Below are 18,269 nucleotides of genomic sequence, written 5' to 3' on the forward strand. Positions count from 1 at the left end.
CCTACAATAGATAGCGGAATGTCGACGACAGATATGTAATCTATATCATAGTAATGACTGTCTTCAAGGAAAACTGTGGTTGCAATTGTATCGGTTTTCCTAAAAGACATCTACGTTACAGCACGGCTCTTTCTGTCCGGGTTCACCCGGTGCCTCATAGTTGAAAATGCCCAAAATTTTCGACAACGGCCCACGATGACAAGCCCGTCGTTTCGTTCGGCTCCGTTCTAGAGGGGGGGGGGGGCAGTTTTTGAAGGCTGTGCCGCTTGTTGTATGTGTGTGCGTGTGTGAGTGGTACAAAAAGTCGCCGCACTGGAGAATCTACCCGGCTTCTTTGATGTCGTGTACTATCCGTCTTGAGGACATCAGCCTTGTGTAGCCTACGTTCTGAAAACATCGGGCAACTGGTTTCATAGTAACGGAAGTCGTAGAATCTGAGATTGAGGAACTCAGGGAAAATATGAGTGGCTAGTTACCTAGGTCCTTTAGAACTTAACAACGATGGGAAAATTGTGGAACCAATATACAACCCAAGGCAAGTTTCAAGTTTTGGTTTTGATAATGTACAAAAGCCAAGTCATATGTATTTGAGGTATTGTTATTGAGGTTCGGTACTGAAATAATGCTTGTTCTGTAGCCTATTCGTGTTGAGTAATGTTTGCTCAGAGAACATTTGTTCGCTGTAACCTCCTAGGATAGAAAGATAAATTCTTCGAACAGTTGAAGCTTTTACTGTGGGTTATTTTATTGGTTGAAGGGAAAAACAAGTTGGCTGGAAATTGGATTTTAACAGTTAGGGGTTTTATTAAAAGTTGTTTATGTAGGCCTAAATAAAAGTCAGATGTAATGATTTTTATTTTGAACACCGAAAAAGCTAGGACCACAATCGTGATAGTCGAAAACCAAAACAAAGTTGCCATTTTACCATATTATTCTTGTTTTGTTATCCTGGGTTAATCTGTGTAAAATGCATATTCAAGAAATTGCATTCCATTCTTTACCATCTCTACATTCTTCAATATTATGCTTCAGACCGTGAAAAAAATTGACTAAACCTTTCTTTTAGGTTATTACAGAGCCGACAAATATCATTATTGATTCTGGTCCCATCATCGGTTTGATCTAAAATTACCCATACAATTTCTACGTCGAAATCGGTTGCTGGGAACGATACCTTTTTACTTTAGATTTAATACAGTCTATTTCACTAGGCCTATGAACTGAGTTGATTAAAAAATATGTAATTATTCACTATTTTTACTGCTTAATTAATTATGTGTGACAGTAAAAACCAAAGATAACTATTGTCAACAAATGTTGTCCCTTTCATTTTGTTGCATGTTGTATAATGTAGTTTTTTTCTAAACTAAAATGTGTATATAAAAAAAACTTCGAACCAGGTTTACGAAGTTAATCTCACACGAAATTTCAAACCACAGACATGAATGATACGCTTTCTAGCCGTGAGGTTGGCACCGCCGCACGCAGGTGTTATCTGGTCGGTGTTGGTACGCCTGGACGTCAGCTGTTCCGTATCCTACCTAACCTTTTATTGCCGTCGGAATCCGCATTTCGCATTTGATGCGGCGCGATGTGTACCGCCAATTTTTATCTGCCTTCAATGATTCCGCGAGTTTTTGCGCAGCGCGGCGCGTTAATGCGAGGTTGTGGCGTTCCACGCATGCGCGGAGATAACGCAGGCGCAGAACGGTCTGGGAGTGCCGTGTTTATCTCCAGGGATGAGCTGGCTTGATCAGTTCTGCTGGGAGAACTTTGATCACGGCTTTTGGATCGGGATGTTTGTGCAAGATTCCCGTCATATAAATGGTGAAATTACACCACTTCATTCTCGCCACGGGAATAACAGCCTTCTACATAAACTATTGAGGTTATTTATTCCTTGGTGTACGCAAACATCATGTTGTTTACGGTTAAATTGTGAATTTACTGCGCCCACTATTTGTTCAATAGTATGCTGATTCCTGCCCGACCGCGTAGTGAAGATTAAATGCCAAATTTATCAATTCTACGGGGAAAACTGGGACAATTAGCCTACGTTATGATCCTAATAGTTTTCACGAATCAAGCTCGAAATTATTCAAATGTGGTCCACTTGAATGAGAATGTCTCAAATACAATTTATTTGGAAAATCAAGAACTTTTATTTGAGATATTTAACCCAAGGGTTAGAGCTAAAATCGCGTTCATCACTGCTAGGGGTGTCTGATACAACCCCAACCGGTGTGAAAATTACCCGAGTTTCGGATCGGGTACCCGCAGAACCCATACAGAGAATGAAACATGCCAAAGACGAAGGTTTTAACTCTTTTTGCTCAGAGTTTGGGAAACGATAATCTTGTGGTTAGAGCACTGTGCTCGCTGGTTCAAACCCAGGCAAAGAACGTTGGATTTAAGATGTGTAATGAAGATGTGAGCCAGTGGTTCGGAGCCCAACTTTGTCTGCCCACCTATCTATAATATCAACAAGACTAGGCCTTAGAGACGAAGAGAAGAACTCTCTCCGTATCGGATAAATCCCTAAAATAAAATGAATGTGACAATGGAAATTCTACTGGTTGAGCTTATGGGATACCGATATTAAAAAATCAAGTATGTGTGATGTAATGTTTGTTGAAATATTAAACCTTTTCGAACCCTTAAAAACTAATTTCACTTAATATGTAATCTCCTGCTTTAGGAATGGTCGCATTGAAAGTAAATTATTGTAAATAGAATTATGTATGTTATAAAATTGTCAAAACCTTTGTGGATCATTGTCAGATTGATAACAATTTCTCGATGCCAGTCCTTTTATGTTCCGTCTTGAACCGAGACTCATTCCTTATTTACTCACTCCAATCTTAGAAAAAGGAATGCCGGCAACTCTAATTATCCTACGGGATGAATAAAACTACGTGAATTAAATAAAGTCAAAAGGATCGAAAGTGTGAAAAATTCATTCCTTCTTTATTCCCGAGAGCGGGTGAGCCGACATAAAGACGGTGGATTCAAACACGCTTTCATAAACCAACAATTAGTGTTGGGAGCGTATCGTTTCTAGAATTGAATAATTAAAAGAAAGCTGAATTATAGTACTGAGGTTTGAATTATCTTTATTTATTTGTGACTATATAACTCGTTTAGGTGCTTGTGAGTCTCAGAAAAATTCTAATTATTACACCAACACATTCAATGGAAAATAAGTACTGTAGATCTATTAGTTACGATAGGTACGCTGTTTCCATCATTCAAAGCATACTAATGTAATAGAATAGAATGTAAAGAAAACCAATGACAAATTTGTCAATATCTGTTGTAAAATACATAATCTCCCGGTTTAAAACTGTATCGTTGAAAAATTTGATCTACAGTACATCATATTGTCTTCTACACAATGATACTTTTACATTCACCAACTCAACGCTGTAATGGTAATTATTCCCATCTCTTTAAATATTTTCCCCGAAACATTGTTGTAGTTTACAATTGAGCCTTTGACACTATATTAGCCTACACGTTTTGTTTTACATTAAAATTAAAATTTAAAAAAATCTAGTATTGTCTGTGAATTGGATAAACACCCAGTTTCGCCCTTATAGTAATTATCTACTATCCAATATGCTTTCTTTATACGATAGTAGCTTTAGATTAGGCCTACTAATTTTTACCTTATTTCTGATCTGAGACTTAACTATTAAGTTTTACGTAAAATAATTGAAATATTATATAACAATGTTAATTAAAATCTAGCGCAACATACAAATTAGATTTAAATATTTTCAAGACCTTACAGCCTTGTAAATAATTACAACATAATTTTGTAAACAGAGTACAGTAGTGGTGGAAGAAGGATTTTATTTTATCCATATTTCATTGATGTGCGTTTTTTGTGCTTGCATTCAAATGTATTATGGATGTATTAATATCCCATTAAGGTACCGCCTAACTAAGCCCGAAATAAACAAGTCAATTCCGAAAAATAAAATCACTAATATTTTATATTTCAGACTGTATTAAAGGGCCATGTTTGCTACCGATTTATGTGTGTGCGTGTCAGCACACACATAAATAACTGTAACTAATAATTAGTTACAATAGCGACGTGTCGCGATCGGTTTCAAACTGACAGTTACACTCCGTCTGGGGATGACAGATTCATATTACGTCACAGTTTGAACTTTTAGGGTGATAAATTTAGTATTCAAAACATCCCTCAATAACTGGCCTATTATTTGAACTTAACTTAATTATTTAGTCCTAAAAGAAAGTTCAATTTTAATTTACTCTTGTGGGTTGTTATTGTTTGAATGTTGTTAGTTTTCTACCAAATTTCGTACAAAGATGTGCTTTGAAGTTTGACATTAAAAAATTTTGAACCTTGAAGATACGTAAATATTTTGTCTTTTTATGGTAGGCCTAAGATAATGAAAGTATAGTAGGCGTTCGTCGACATCTTTTTCGTAGGGTTATTAAAGTATTCCTTCTGATGCTATGTACATATTGAAATTGAGTAAAGTCACTGCCTAAGCCTATTTCGTTGTACAATTAGGCCTATAATTACCATATAATACATGTACGGTATTATAAGAGTTAAGCAATAGTAGTCATTAGTCAACAATGAGTTTGAATTAATTCATTCAGTGTTCAAAGCTTAAGAAAATTTGTGTTTTGTTTTCATCGCGTGTGCTGAAATTGGGGTGCTGATATTAATTCGTTATTGTAGCTTTGTAGGCTTCAGAATTTAATGTCGACACCCAGTTCAATGTTGATCTTCACACGAAACCCAAGAAGTCTGGAGATCTTCGGGAAAGTTCAATCAACCGTCTTAAAAACAGAATCAAGCTGGCTAACGGCGAAGACTTTTTACCGAACGCGATTCCTTCTGTTTTCACACTGGCGGACTCTCGCCTCGCCTGACACAGTGCAGAAATTAGTCCGATGTTTTCTGTCGAGCGGCAACATCAAAGAGGTTCCCACGGGGAAACTGTGCGAAACGAGGGAACAACGGACCAGGAAACAGCTGAACTAGGGAACAACTACGTGGGACATGTGAACACGGAAATATATACTCTACCTATGACAGTTAAACAAGCTTTACATAGGTTAATTTAGTTGACCACAGAGCAATAAAAAAGGATTTTAAGGTTGAACAGAAAGCCTGTTGAACTGAGATGTGAGAAAACTCGTCTGTTATTACTGTTATTACTATCGGTGCGACGTTGGCATACACCAACACCATCGTACAAAGGAGGCTGTGGGTAAATACTTATTCTGACAAACATATATTATAGTATATTTCATCACTAGGGCCTAAAGTGACTCTTTTCGGCCTGAGGGTTTCGGATCGAGGTGAAGCTGAGGTCGGAAAATGAGCGAGGGTTGAAAAGATACTTCATGCCCGTGTGATGAACTATATTTTTTCGTCATATTGCACCATTATTTGAATAAACTATTATACAAAACTAAATAGTTTTCATTTAAAGTAACCTCAAAAAACTACTTCTAAATTGTTTTCAATTTAATTTGACAATGGAAACAAGCAGCTGTTTAGTAAGTGGTTCAATCGTTTCGTCGATTGTGTGTGTGTGGCTCATTATACTATCGATAGGCTATGTCAAACTACTTAAAATTAGGCGACAATAAACAATCGATACATATTTTCGTTACATGTGATTGTTTACAATCGAAATTTACAACTGAGTTGACATCAACTGATTTTTACTCCCTAGGGACTAAAAACTATTGAGCTGCAGTATGACGAAAAAAGTTAGTTTACCGGAGGAACAGAAACAGCTGGACATATAAACATTTTAACAGACGAACAGCTTTATAAAGGAAAAGCTGGACGAGAATAACACACTTTCATAGTTAATAGTCGAACAGAGAAAAAACTTGCCAACTATTTGACCAGCTGATCAGAAAATCAGCTGAACCAATGAATAGAGAGACAGGGTAGCAGCTGAACAGAGAAACAATTAAAAAGAGAAACGGGTCAAGTGAGAAATGACAGAATAAAAAATACATTGTTGATTAGAGATGCCACGGAACAACGAAACGGCGATGCAGGAAAACTATCAGGATAACTACGGAATTGTATTCACTTTGTGCTGAACAGGTAACTTGTGTGTTACACTTGTGTTGTTACAATTTGTGTTGATAACTTCGCTAATAGTTCACATTACGGAGAGTGCCCAGTCTACGTAATTGAATCGTCTCTTAAAAATAAGCCTAAGTAATTATTATTACTTATAAACTATTATGGATAATTAGTGTCATAAATTTTCATCGTAAACCAATTCCTATTAACCGATTTGTAATGCTATCCAAATAATCTATTCCTTTTCATCCTTGGCGTTTTGCATCAAATACGTAAAATAAATAATAAATCACAAACCAGATAAATGTGTAGGCGACTTGACACAGCCATGCAGGAACTGGTTTGCTTATATTCAAATTTGAATACTCATATGTTTAAACGTATTTTTTAGTTTCTTGTTGATCTATATCTGATGAAATATTTGCATGAAACCACAATGATGAACATTTTATTTACCGTCGCCTAAGAAGTACCGCTGAAGAAGATACATCGTATATAATTTCGCTGATTTGTTGTAACCAAATCATATTTTCATTTTAGAGAAAGTAACAGTTTATAACACGCAATCCTTGAGATAAACATACACGATTGCATTGCACTAATGTGCGTCCAACTCACCGCCTGGAACCTCTTGATTGTCTACATTTTTTATTTTAAAATTTTCTTGCACGATGCTAATGTACAGGTTTTCTAGGTGTAGGGTTTATGAAAGGGACAGTCAACTTATTTTATGCCCTTATCGGAATTTAATCAGTTCGACTTGGCTTCAAATCCACATTCAGTCATCTCGGACGTCTTGATCGACGTGTATTTCCACTTTAAATATTATATGTACGACCTCGGCGGCAAATAATATTATTGTTATTCGATGAACTCGCGAATTTGAATTACCTTGGATATTTGCTTCCTATCTTGTTTCTTCAGATATGTGAATCTACTTGATCTTTGTGCATTTCCATCATCGTTACTTTACCACTACGATATCTGCATTGAAGGAAGTATAACGGTGTTGACAGTCCAGGATCGCAGGTCGCAGGTATATTCTCCTGGAAGGGCCGCAGTACAGCCAGCGCCAGGTGGGTCGGGCCTCACTGTATAATTATAAATATCACGCCGTCCTGCGCGCGTGGCCTTGAACCTGATTTGGTTGTTTTCAATCGCCGCGCCGCCCCGGCTACACCTGGACACATGGATCGGGAGAACACTTTCTACATTGCGATCTTATTGGGTGTCTTCATTTTATCATATGAGATCGGAGATCACTTTCTATAGGACCATCATAAAGGGTGTCTACATTTTATCATATGAGATTGGGAGATTGCTTTCTATAGGGCGATCGTAAAGAGTGTCTACATTTTATTATATGAGATCGGGAGATCACTTTCTATAGGGCGATCATAAAGGGTGTCTACAATTTATAATATGAGATTGGGAGATCGCTTTCTATAGGGCGATCTTAATGAGTGTCTACATTTTGTCATATGAATTGGGGAGATCACTTACAGCACAACCAGTGTGATCTTATTGGGTGTCTACATTTTATCATGTCACATTGGGAGATCGCTTTCTACAATGCGATCTTAATGGGTACTTTTTATTTTAAGAGATTGGGAGTATTGTACAATCTTTAGGGTGTCTACATTTTGTCATATGAGATAGGGAGATCAATTTCTAAAGTGCGATCTACAGTTTATCTTATGAGATTAGGAGTATTGTACAATCTTTAGGGTGTCTACATTTTAACATATGACATCGGGGATCAATTTCTATAGCGTGATCAATCTGAAATCGGGAGACAACTTTCTTAGCGTGATCTTATTTTGTGTCTAAATTTTATCATAGGAAATAGGAAGATTACTTTCTACAGTGCGATCTTAATGGGTGTCTACATGTTAGCATATGACATCGGGGATCACTTTCTACAGTGTAATGTAATCTTTTTGGGTGTCTGCATTTTAACACCTTCTTTAAATAAAATCCATTGCTGTAGTTAGCTGGTTTGGGATAGTTTTATAGTCAATGGCTTGAATGCTATGCAAAGTCTTCGTTCATATCCCGCCAATGGCTTTTATCCACATGAGTAGGGTCTTGGAGTAGGAGTCCACTTTCAAGTCTAGATCTGCCTGTGTAGGAAAAAGATAGGCCACTGAGCCAAGGAAAACGATCTCTGTTTGAGAATTCCGTCTACTAAAAGCTATTTAATAATCTATTTAGGCCTATTTGTAACTGAATAGTGAGAGAAATATCAGTATAGAATATGTTCATTAAAATGGACAATTCATTTTTAAGTCCATCAATCAACACATTTTATTTGTATTCTACTATTTTTGTAATAATGTCAAATTAATTTGTAAAATCTTTCAGTTTCATTCTATGGTGTCTAGGTCTAGAATAAGCTCCCTGAAATATTTATTTTTACAATTGCAGTTAACTGACATATTTATATCTTGAATAAGTAATACTTCTCTACAATTTATGGTGCATTGTATAATTGTACTAGATAAATTAAAATTATTGTATTTACATTTTTTTTTAATTAAGTAGGCATACAGCATTTATAAAGCATTCTATGTGACAGATTCAATAGCAATTGCTCAGCAAAAATATTGATATGAGTAAAAGTTAAACAACCTAGAAACTCAGTGTTTAGGCTGTCTTAAAATTATGATTCTGTTTTCCTTTGACAGTACAGGCTAGTGTTAATTTTCTTTTCACCATATTTTACTCTATTTTAACTTTCTTTCAGATATTTATTGACAAGTAACTTAAACCACTACTGAATTTCACACAAATCTTCTATACCAGGCCTATCCTTGTTTTTAAAACCCTTGAAGATGTCTTATTGATTCATTACAGTGTAGATTTTCACCAACAATAAAACTGAGACATCTTTTTGAAAAATGTCTCAAGATGAAATTCTTCAAAGGCTCGGAGGGCAAGGGGTGGGGATCAAAAATTAATGTGACATTATGAGGGTGAAAACAATAAAAGCGTTGAGCCACTTGAGGAGAGCGGTGACTTCAAAGAGTGGTCGAGGCTTTGAAGCGTTTCCACTCAATTTGTAGCCTCTTGTCATCCTCGCGCCACCTTCGTATCTCGCCAGATTCTAAAGATAAGAGATAAACCAGCATCAGATTTTAGAATGAGTTAACCACCTTGTAAAAATATCAGGAGAGTCGCTAACGGTTTTCCAATTCCGTAAAGAGGCTGTGTGTTTGAAATTAAAATTTTATTTGTAACTGTTTTGTAATTTACAAATCAATTTGTATTTTCTAGCTCTGCATTGGTTCTAATCAGATCTGTATTTTTTAACAATTTACTAAATTTGAACATTTTAAACCTTCAAATTAATAGCTATTTTATACGATAAGGTTACTTTTACAGCACTTCAGTAATAATACAACCCAGAGATATTTTACTACAATACACACACAATACATTTTAAGGATAGTTTAATGCGGTTATTTACCATTATTTGCTCAATTTAATTTTTAAATGCTCCAGACTGGTTTTTAAACATGAAATCTCATCGAGTGTCTCAGACTTAAATGTGATAGGGATGGGTTTGACAAAATACCTCACTTAAATTGCGAATGTTTAAACACATAAAGTTTACAATCAATTAATAGCTCTAGAAGTTAGTGATTTATTTAACACATATGATATCTCAATTAAGGTGTAAATGTTGATGTTTCAGACTGTTAAATGTCACTGTGGCGGAGAGTTTGGCGAGGGTTGAGGTGACAGCAGCTTCACCCGAGACTTACCGATCTTCCGTCCGAGACTCCTTCCACTGGCGACACCGCTGTGAGTACATACAAGCCATTGACAACAGTAGAACTCGTGTTATTGACAGTTACAGTAGAAATCTAGTCTTTGACATCTAGTTTTTGACAGCAGTAAAATCGGGTCATTGAGATAGCTACATAATAATCTGATCATTGACTGTTGTATAAATTCAAATTCAAATTCAAATTCAAATTCTTTATTAAGTCATAACATCTTTTGGAGTACAATGTACATAGATAGGAGTTTTGTCAATATTTATAAAACTAATACTAAACTGTTATATTTTTGATAAAACTAATTACAATTATTAACACTTTAAAAATATAATAGTAATACTGAACAAAAAGAAAAAAAAATTATCTGTAAATTTCTAAAACTAAGCTCAAATTACAAGACTAAATACCAGTCTGGTCTGTATCAGAACAGGATATAGGCTTTTGTCCTGTATTTAATTCTACTACAGCAATCTTTCATAAACCGTGGCCAACCTACCCATCAAAACTATCAAGAAAAAATTCTTCAATGCTATAGTAAGACTTTTCCAATAATAATTTATGTAAGGTTTTGAAGACATTTTTTGATGAATTTTTGCTTATGATTTTTGATAGTTTGTTAAAAATTTTGATTGCCATGTAATTTGGACTATTTTCATACAGAGAAAGTCTATGGTGTGGATATTGAAATAAGTTTGAGTGACGTGTGAAATAGTTATGGTTAAATTTATACTTATCAAAGCTGTCCTGATTATTGTAGAGTAACTTGACAATTTCTGATATATATAAACCTGTTACTGTTAAAATTCCAAATTCTTTAAATAATGATCTACAGCTTTTTCTTTTGGAAACTTTTGCCATTGTCCTCACCACTGATTTCTGTGCATTGAGAAGTTTTTTCGTTTTGGAATTGGATCCCCAAAGAACAATACCATATCTGAGTCTAGATTCCATGTAGGCGTAATATACTAGTTTACCAATATCAGTAGATGTTGTATCATTAACTACACTTAATGCAAAACGAAAAGAGTTGAGCTTTTTTGTTAAGAATTGTATATGGTCGTCCCATTTTAATTTTGAATCAACATGAATGCCTAAAACTTTATGAGTATCCGCTAAGTTTAATATATCATCAGATAAAAAGACAGAATTTTTACAATTTTTTACTTTAAAATGCATTATACGTGTTTTTGAATTATTCATTAGTAAACAATTTTTTGTGAACCAATCTTGCAGTTCTTCTATAGTCTGTTTAATGGAGATTTCCAATTGTTGAATATTTGAATTTTGAACTATAACGTTGGTGTCATCAGCATATAAGAAAATATCACCAGATATGTGAGAATCGATGTCATTGATAAATATCAGGAATAATAAAGGTCCCAGTATTGAACCCTGGGGAACTCCATGGATGACCTTTTCCCATCTTGATACAAATTTTCTCTTACTTTTTAAAATGACTGTCCGTTGTTTTCTATTATTTAAGTAGTTTGAGAGTAGTTCCATGACTTTACCTCCAATACCTACTTTCTTTAGTTTATTTGCTAAAATATTGTGATTAACACAGTCGAACGCACTTCCATTAACTGGGACCCAATCGTTCAGACTCAGTACTATTCGAGTGTGAAATTCACTACTAATTATCTATATAACATATTTTTAAATAAAATTATATTTTGAATAAACCCTTTCTATAGTCCGTCCGTTTGGCTATGATACCCAGCGGATTAGGAACCTTCTTAGAACTCAACACACCCGCTCGTTGAGCTTGCCACTCGGTATCATAGCCAAACGGACGGACTATAACATGTTTGTGTTTTATCCTTATCGATATAATTTGATATTCTTTAAAATTGAAATATTGAAAACACCAAATTTGTCTTTGTCTAAGTCTTTCATTCCCATCACACTAGCTTTAAGAGTGATATTAAGCTTGAAACCCATGGAATGGAGAAATTTAATTTATCTCCCCAATATATAGGCCCACAAGTTACAATAAGTTACCGCTACTCATAAAAAATATTGATAGTAATACACAGTTCAGATCAACCCTGAAGACCTGGTTAAAAACTTAAAATTTTTTTCCATCGAATGTTGTTTAAATAGGGACGTTAAGTTAGATTAATAATTTAGTAAGACATATTTATTATTTCTTAGTTTTAGTTTTACCCCGTATATGATACTATGTCCTGTCAAATGATGTAATGAGATGTAATGAATAAATAAATAAATATAACCTTCAACTTTTTACATTTTGGAAATCACACGGAACGTCCTCTTGGACATTAGTCTACAGTTTGTTATGTAATTTAGATAATTTTTGTATTATTTTATTGGTAATTTTATTGTAAGGCAACAAGAATCAATCTTTGAAAATACAATAATTTTGATCATCACAAAATAATCAGTGTTTAACCTTTTTTTAAAGTAAATTTATTTTATAGTAGTCAAGGGAAAAATATTTTAGGCTGGAATGCAGAAAAAAAACATTGAAAATCCGGTAAGCCATGTGCCTGCTGTCAGTTTTGATAGGCCATCAAATCTATAGGGCCTGTTCATACGGATGATCGAACATCCTTCCCCATTGTACCTGGGCAGAGGATCCTTTAGAACTAATAGGTCTGTCATATTTCTATAGGCAGGTAAACATATCTATTATTAACCATTATTAAATGTATTGAATTTCAGTGAACAGATGGCGCTCTTAGACCCGATTACTATACGAATTGAAGCATATTTTTTCCAACATCCATTGTCGACATTGATTTTCGTCTCTCAACTTTTGTTGTGATGATTCATCCCTCGCGTTTGCGCACTATATGTAGGGGTGTTGCTCGTACCCCTTCTCTAGCGTCTGTTCTCAAAGTCAGTAGCGATCATAAAGCGTGCCGTGCCGATCCGCTAGCCAGTAGTTCCTGCGGTTCTTTGTTCCGAGGGTTAGCCTCACCTGGTGGTAAACTTCTCTTTTGTTGTAAATCTTGACACCGGCAATTATGTGGGTAGGTATCGTAGCTGTCATAACTGTTATAGCAATATGATTTTGATCGGAACAGACATCTGAATAGAGAGAGGGCTCGTGTTAGCTACTTAATGGATGTTAGGGAATAATAGACTTAACAATTTTTTGCTAGAGTTCGCCAATTTAGTATTTTTTGTGCCTGATTTCCGTGCTTCCATATTCCGCGCAATATATAAGCAAGGAGGTATTAGCATTGTTTTTCAAGTTTTTTCCGATGATCTTTTGTTGCCCGGGCCGATTCTCCAGAGGGTTCGATTTGAGAAGTGGGGGTAGACCTCCCGTCAAAACCTCCTATCGATCGGTGAATGGTAGGTTGCAATCGGCAGAAATCAAACCCCCCTCTGCGTTATGATATGGTCTCCTTTTGTTGTTCGCTTTAGGCTATGAGTCATCTTGGATAGCGTCCCTTCTTTGTGGAATATCGTGGCAGTCACGTTCAACTATAGTTTGAATTTTGTTTTAAGAGAACATTTGCGTAAACATATTTTTTTAGTAAATGTTATCATTACCTAACTACCTCGGTTGTACCTAGGGTTTACAACTACCAACTTTTTTTACTTGTTTTTTATTACCTAAAATTAAGATTTAATGTTTGTGAAAAATATACCGGTTACAACGTCCAAAGATAATTAATTTTTATAAAGTATGTTTATAAAGTAGTTCTACTAGTTATACTTATGGCATCGCAGAGAGGTACTGTGACGTACAAGATCTATCATGCCTATGCTTTTTGGATTCAGAGTTTCCTATAGCACCTCCTTTGGCCACAGTTCCTCATGCTAAATTCATAAGTTGATATCGTTCTATGCCAAATATATGACCAATTCCTGTGTCTTTGGTATGGATAGCAGCCTTCTTATTGATATTGGTGAATTCTACGAATTATGGCCTGCCCTTCACCCACCTTTCTTTCTCCTCTCTTTGTTTTTTAGCTGAGTAATCCTGCTGCATATTGCTTCTCATGAAAGTGCCGTAGGTTTAAGGTTCCTCCCGGAGCATTATTCCTCTCTTCTGTTCTCTTTCTGGCTGGTTTAAGTTCCACATCTTCTTCTGGAAATTGTGTTTACTAACCCATACTCTGCTCAACCCTATCCTCCAAAAAATGTCGCTCCCTCTTGATTTCCCTTAGTTATTGTATTGGGGCATAGTCTCGCTTGTAAAAGTGCTCACTTTTAGAGAGCGTCTGGTATCCATTAGGTAGGAAGGTCTGTCATCGTATAAAAAAAAGAAAAACTGTTCAAGGCACCAGATAGACAATGACACCTTTCACCTTTCAGTGGTGACTTAACACCTGGCATTGGCCTGAAAAATAAATCAGAAAGGGGGGGTTGGATAAAAAGTTGACAAAAATCAAGGAGTAAACTGACAGAATTAGAAAGAGTGATTTGTTTATTAAGTGAATGGGTCCATGGGTCAATTAAAGACCCTGGTTACGGCAAAGTGTAAAAAGAGTGGCTGCTTGGTGGCAATGGGTTAGCCATCTCTTGCTCTTTTATTGTCTCAATACATACATTTACTGTTCATTTGTCTTACAATGTTGGTTGTTCAGTATGCTGCAATTTTTGTTTTGTTGGTAGTGCTGGCGTGATGGCTAGTGAGAGGGTCGCGCTGCGTCTGCAATGAGCGATCCTGTCACAGACTCTTCTACCATCACTTTCCACCAGAACTCGCCCAGACCCCCTGTTGTACCCGGTAAGCTTTGCAGAAACCTGGACAGTATAGATAGGTAGAACTTACTACACATTGTTAAAAATATGTATTTTAAGACTATAAAATTTGTTTGAAAGGTGAGCAAATCTTTTTACTAGAACAGTTGGAACATTCACTGTCTATATTAGTACTGATGTATAGTTTATGATACATTTCAAACTTAATAAACAGATTTTTTGTGAGGACAGCAGGCTTGAGGATACCCAAAACGTAACACTTTATACACAAAACATTTCACCGTCATTGACACAATTTTCAACTAAGGAAGAGGTTTTTTTTTTAATATTTTTTTATGTGTAGGCTTATAGTGTAGAGTTTTGTGTGTCCTGTAGCAGTTTGGATTCTTTCCCATTCAGGTAAGCCTGCTATCTTCACAAAGAATCGTAAAAACCTAGGCCCTCGTGCTCTATGTTACATCCTTAAAGAAATTTGTTGTTATCTTGTGCTCTTATTTTGTAGTCAGCCAACTTCTTACTGTAAGATTCTTATTGTAAGATTACAAGGTTTGGGGTGCTTCCATGAGTATGTGGAAGTCATTCTTGAATATGTTTGGTGGTGGTCCCTGTTTATCACAGAAGTAGGCTGTATAATAAAAAGATAAGCTATAGTTTTGATTAAACCACGAATTTTAATAAATATTTTTTCTGCTACAAAACATTGATTCAAATTTTTATTGAGATGTATTGACACTGTGTTTTGATTTGGTACTGACGGGTTTTCCACGGTTGTGGACTGTGATTACAGCAGAGTCAAGTTAATGAATACCCCCGCCGCAGCAAACCTGCCGACTAAGCGAATTTCCATTTGTCTGAATTGATTTTCAGTTAAATATATTTTAATAACATTAGGTTTAACGAGTACCTAGGTTTGCTGCTACAAGGAAACTAATAAAGTGTGTTTTTGAGTAAAATATTGATAGCTTAGTAGAAAATAAATAAATTTGCCAAGTTTGATCAAAATATATTCATAAACAAGCAAACTACAACATTTGACAATATTCTCCATAAGAATAACATGGGAATTTTAAATTTACAATTTTTTTAATTTTCTCCGTTACTAATAATCGAACAAAATTACTTTCATATACTAAATTATTTGTTTTTTTAAGCTCTTTAAAAAGGTCTAAAGAGAAATTGGGAAATTTTGTGTTTTGAGGGTCAAAAGTGAGAAAAACCAATTTTTACCCCATAAAACCCCCCGTAAAGCCCCGTTCCCATGGTCCGATCATGCTGGTTCGCGAACTCATTCAAGTTTATCCCTGCTTTACACCTTTAAACCAAATTTCATCAAAATCGGACAAAAATTACTCAAGTTATCGCGTTCACGGACGTATACAGTATATATATGTCTATATATATATATATATACATATATAAAAATTTGAACGAATAGTGTTTTTGGCCTCTGGGGACATCAAAATGAAAAATTAAATCGGTCCCGGGTCTAGGTCTTACCGTGCCACCTACGGTAATAGCTACTTCCCTATAGGGAAATTCGCTAAAAACAAAATCAATTTGTCAAAGCACATACTGACTGTAGAAGCTAAGTAGAGTTTAACATGACCTTTAGATTTACCAAGCAACTATGTATGGTATCTGTGTGATGTAGGAGAGGAGACGTGTGGTGGTGTACAGTCGCCGGCCGCTGGATGGGGTGGCAGGTACGGTCACGGTGGCAGCCCTGTGCCCACCCCTCGGCGGAGCACGCTCACTCACCACGTCACATTGCCAGGTGAGAACACCACTTAATACCTGTAACAGATCCTGTAGAGAATCAGCTAATCATTGTTAGTAACAAAGCTGTTGTATAATTCGTTCAACACCATTAAGTCAAATTCACCTTCAAATTTACACTCCTTAATGAAACCAAATGAAATGTTTATTTGTCGTATTAAGTTTCCTTTCTGTCATCATCCACATGGAAACATGTTACGTGTCATACAAATAAATCCTTGTGTTAAATTAATTTTGACAATCAGGTAGGGAGTAAGGACACAAGAGCATGAGGTAGTCTTTATGTTTTTTTAGTTAAAATATTTTCTTCAGTTTTAATTTGTTCTGGGAGGTTATTGTGAATTTGCCTACCTATGTGGCGACCCTTCATAAACAGCTGTCCTAAGCACAGGATATTGTAGAAAATTCCCGTTTTGGGTGTTATATTTTATGACTGTAACTTTTTGACCCAAATTCCTCATAATTTCTTTCCTCCTGGTGTGCCATTAAAGTATAATCTACCACTAAAGAAAGTGGTATTAATCACAGCGACCATAAACTATTTTAACAATTTACTGAATAGTACCCTATTGTACTGACATACCAAACAATTACTTATGGACTGAACTAAACAAACCACCACTACTCTGAATGTTTCTATAAAAAAAAAAACAGTTTTGACAACTTACCTTTATTAAACCCAAACTTAACCTAAAAACAAAGTGTTTACACAACAATAAAAACAAAAACAAAAACCACGCTCCAACCCAAACAAGTTACCCGAACCCAAAATAAACACTTAGATAGAAAAACTGCTTTATTCACCCAGAAATACCAAAGTGTGATGTCTGACTGTAGCATCTCGTGCCACTTTTAAACTGCCAAACCCTAAATTGTATGCTTTTTCTTACAGTGATATTTAAAACCCATACCAACATTGTAAAGCAAACTCTGCAGTACTAACACAAAGGAAGGTCTGTCATCGTTTTGCAATGATTTATCAACAAATTCGCCACTCTTATCAATGAGTAGCCTACAATAAATAAACAAAACATCTAAAAATAGGTACTACTTATATCTGAACAGCGAAGTGGTTATAATGCTCCCTTTAGTAACCAGAAGGGTGTTGGCTGAATTTTGAGAACCTGGACCCAGCTGTCCCTACATTGGGCTTTTATTTAGGTGGTACTGCACATGATTCCGGCCAAAGAAACAGTAGCTCTTAGTAAGCAATAAAGCTACACAATGAATTTTAACTACATTATATACTGATCTTTATTAATTTTGGCCTTAAAATACATTCCCTGGTGCGTCAGCACCAGTTTTATTCAAATCTAATATAAAACCCAATACAAGATTCCTTTTTGAAACCAAATACCAATTTTACATTTAAATCCCTTATCAATCTTGTCAAGCCATTCTGCTGAAAATATGATAACATGGTAAGTTACACAAAAAGAACGTACTCACTTTCTACGTTTATTCTCAAGAAGTTAAGACAATAAAGAACAGATATCTTACAATACTGATCCGTTCTAAGTTTGTTCACAATTAGTATGATTTCTGCAGAAAAGTTATGTTACAAATACTATCCAAGCTGTTGTTGACACAGAAGGTGCTGCACCGCTGGGGTTCGAACCGGAGGGATGCAGTTCCCCGAGGGGCGGGACAGGAGGGGAGGATCGTTACTCTCCCCCCTCTTGTCTCCGCTGGGCTCAGAACCTTCCGTCGCTGTTAGAAGACCCGGACGGTGTAGAACTGTTCAGACGATACCTGGAGAGCGAGGGACGGAGCCACGCAGACACACTGCTGTTCTGGTTCGCATGCGAAGGGCTGCGGAAACAGTCGGACCCCGACAAGATCTCTCAACTTGTCAGAGTAATATACAGGTAAATGTTTGATTCAAATATATTTTTTAATAATATAGCATCAGTTGAGATTTATTTGAC

At 35.9% G+C, this 18,269-nt stretch overlaps 1 protein-coding gene across 6 annotated transcripts in view; it reads left to right on the forward strand.

The window, feature by feature from the left end:
* LOC129005001 (axin-like) overlaps positions 1–18,269 on the forward strand; it is a 72,098-nt gene that overhangs the window by 11,805 nt on the left and 42,024 nt on the right. For 3 of the 6 annotated variants that reach the window (XR_008491790.1, XM_054433744.1, XM_054433748.1), the window contains exons 2-5: positions 9,795–9,904; positions 14,476–14,590; positions 16,217–16,339; positions 17,933–18,209. Coding sequence is in view for 5 of the 6 variants with exons in the window: in XM_054433744.1 (XP_054289719.1) it covers positions 14,518–14,590; positions 16,217–16,339; positions 17,933–18,209 (473 nt within the window). In the remaining variant the exon portion in view is untranslated. Of the gene's footprint in view, positions 1–9,794; positions 9,905–12,777; positions 12,879–14,362; positions 14,591–16,216; positions 16,340–17,932; positions 18,210–18,269 lie in introns of those variants that run through there. The other 3 variants (XM_054433747.1, XM_054433746.1, XM_054433745.1) reach the window with 3 other exon arrangements.

Source organism: Macrosteles quadrilineatus, unplaced genomic scaffold (genome assembly GCF_028750875.1).
Source record: "Macrosteles quadrilineatus isolate MER2022 unplaced genomic scaffold, UCM_ALF_1.0 Scaffold_14__1_contigs__length_3811126, whole genome shotgun sequence".
Taxonomy (NCBI): domain Eukaryota; kingdom Metazoa; phylum Arthropoda; class Insecta; order Hemiptera; family Cicadellidae; genus Macrosteles; species Macrosteles quadrilineatus.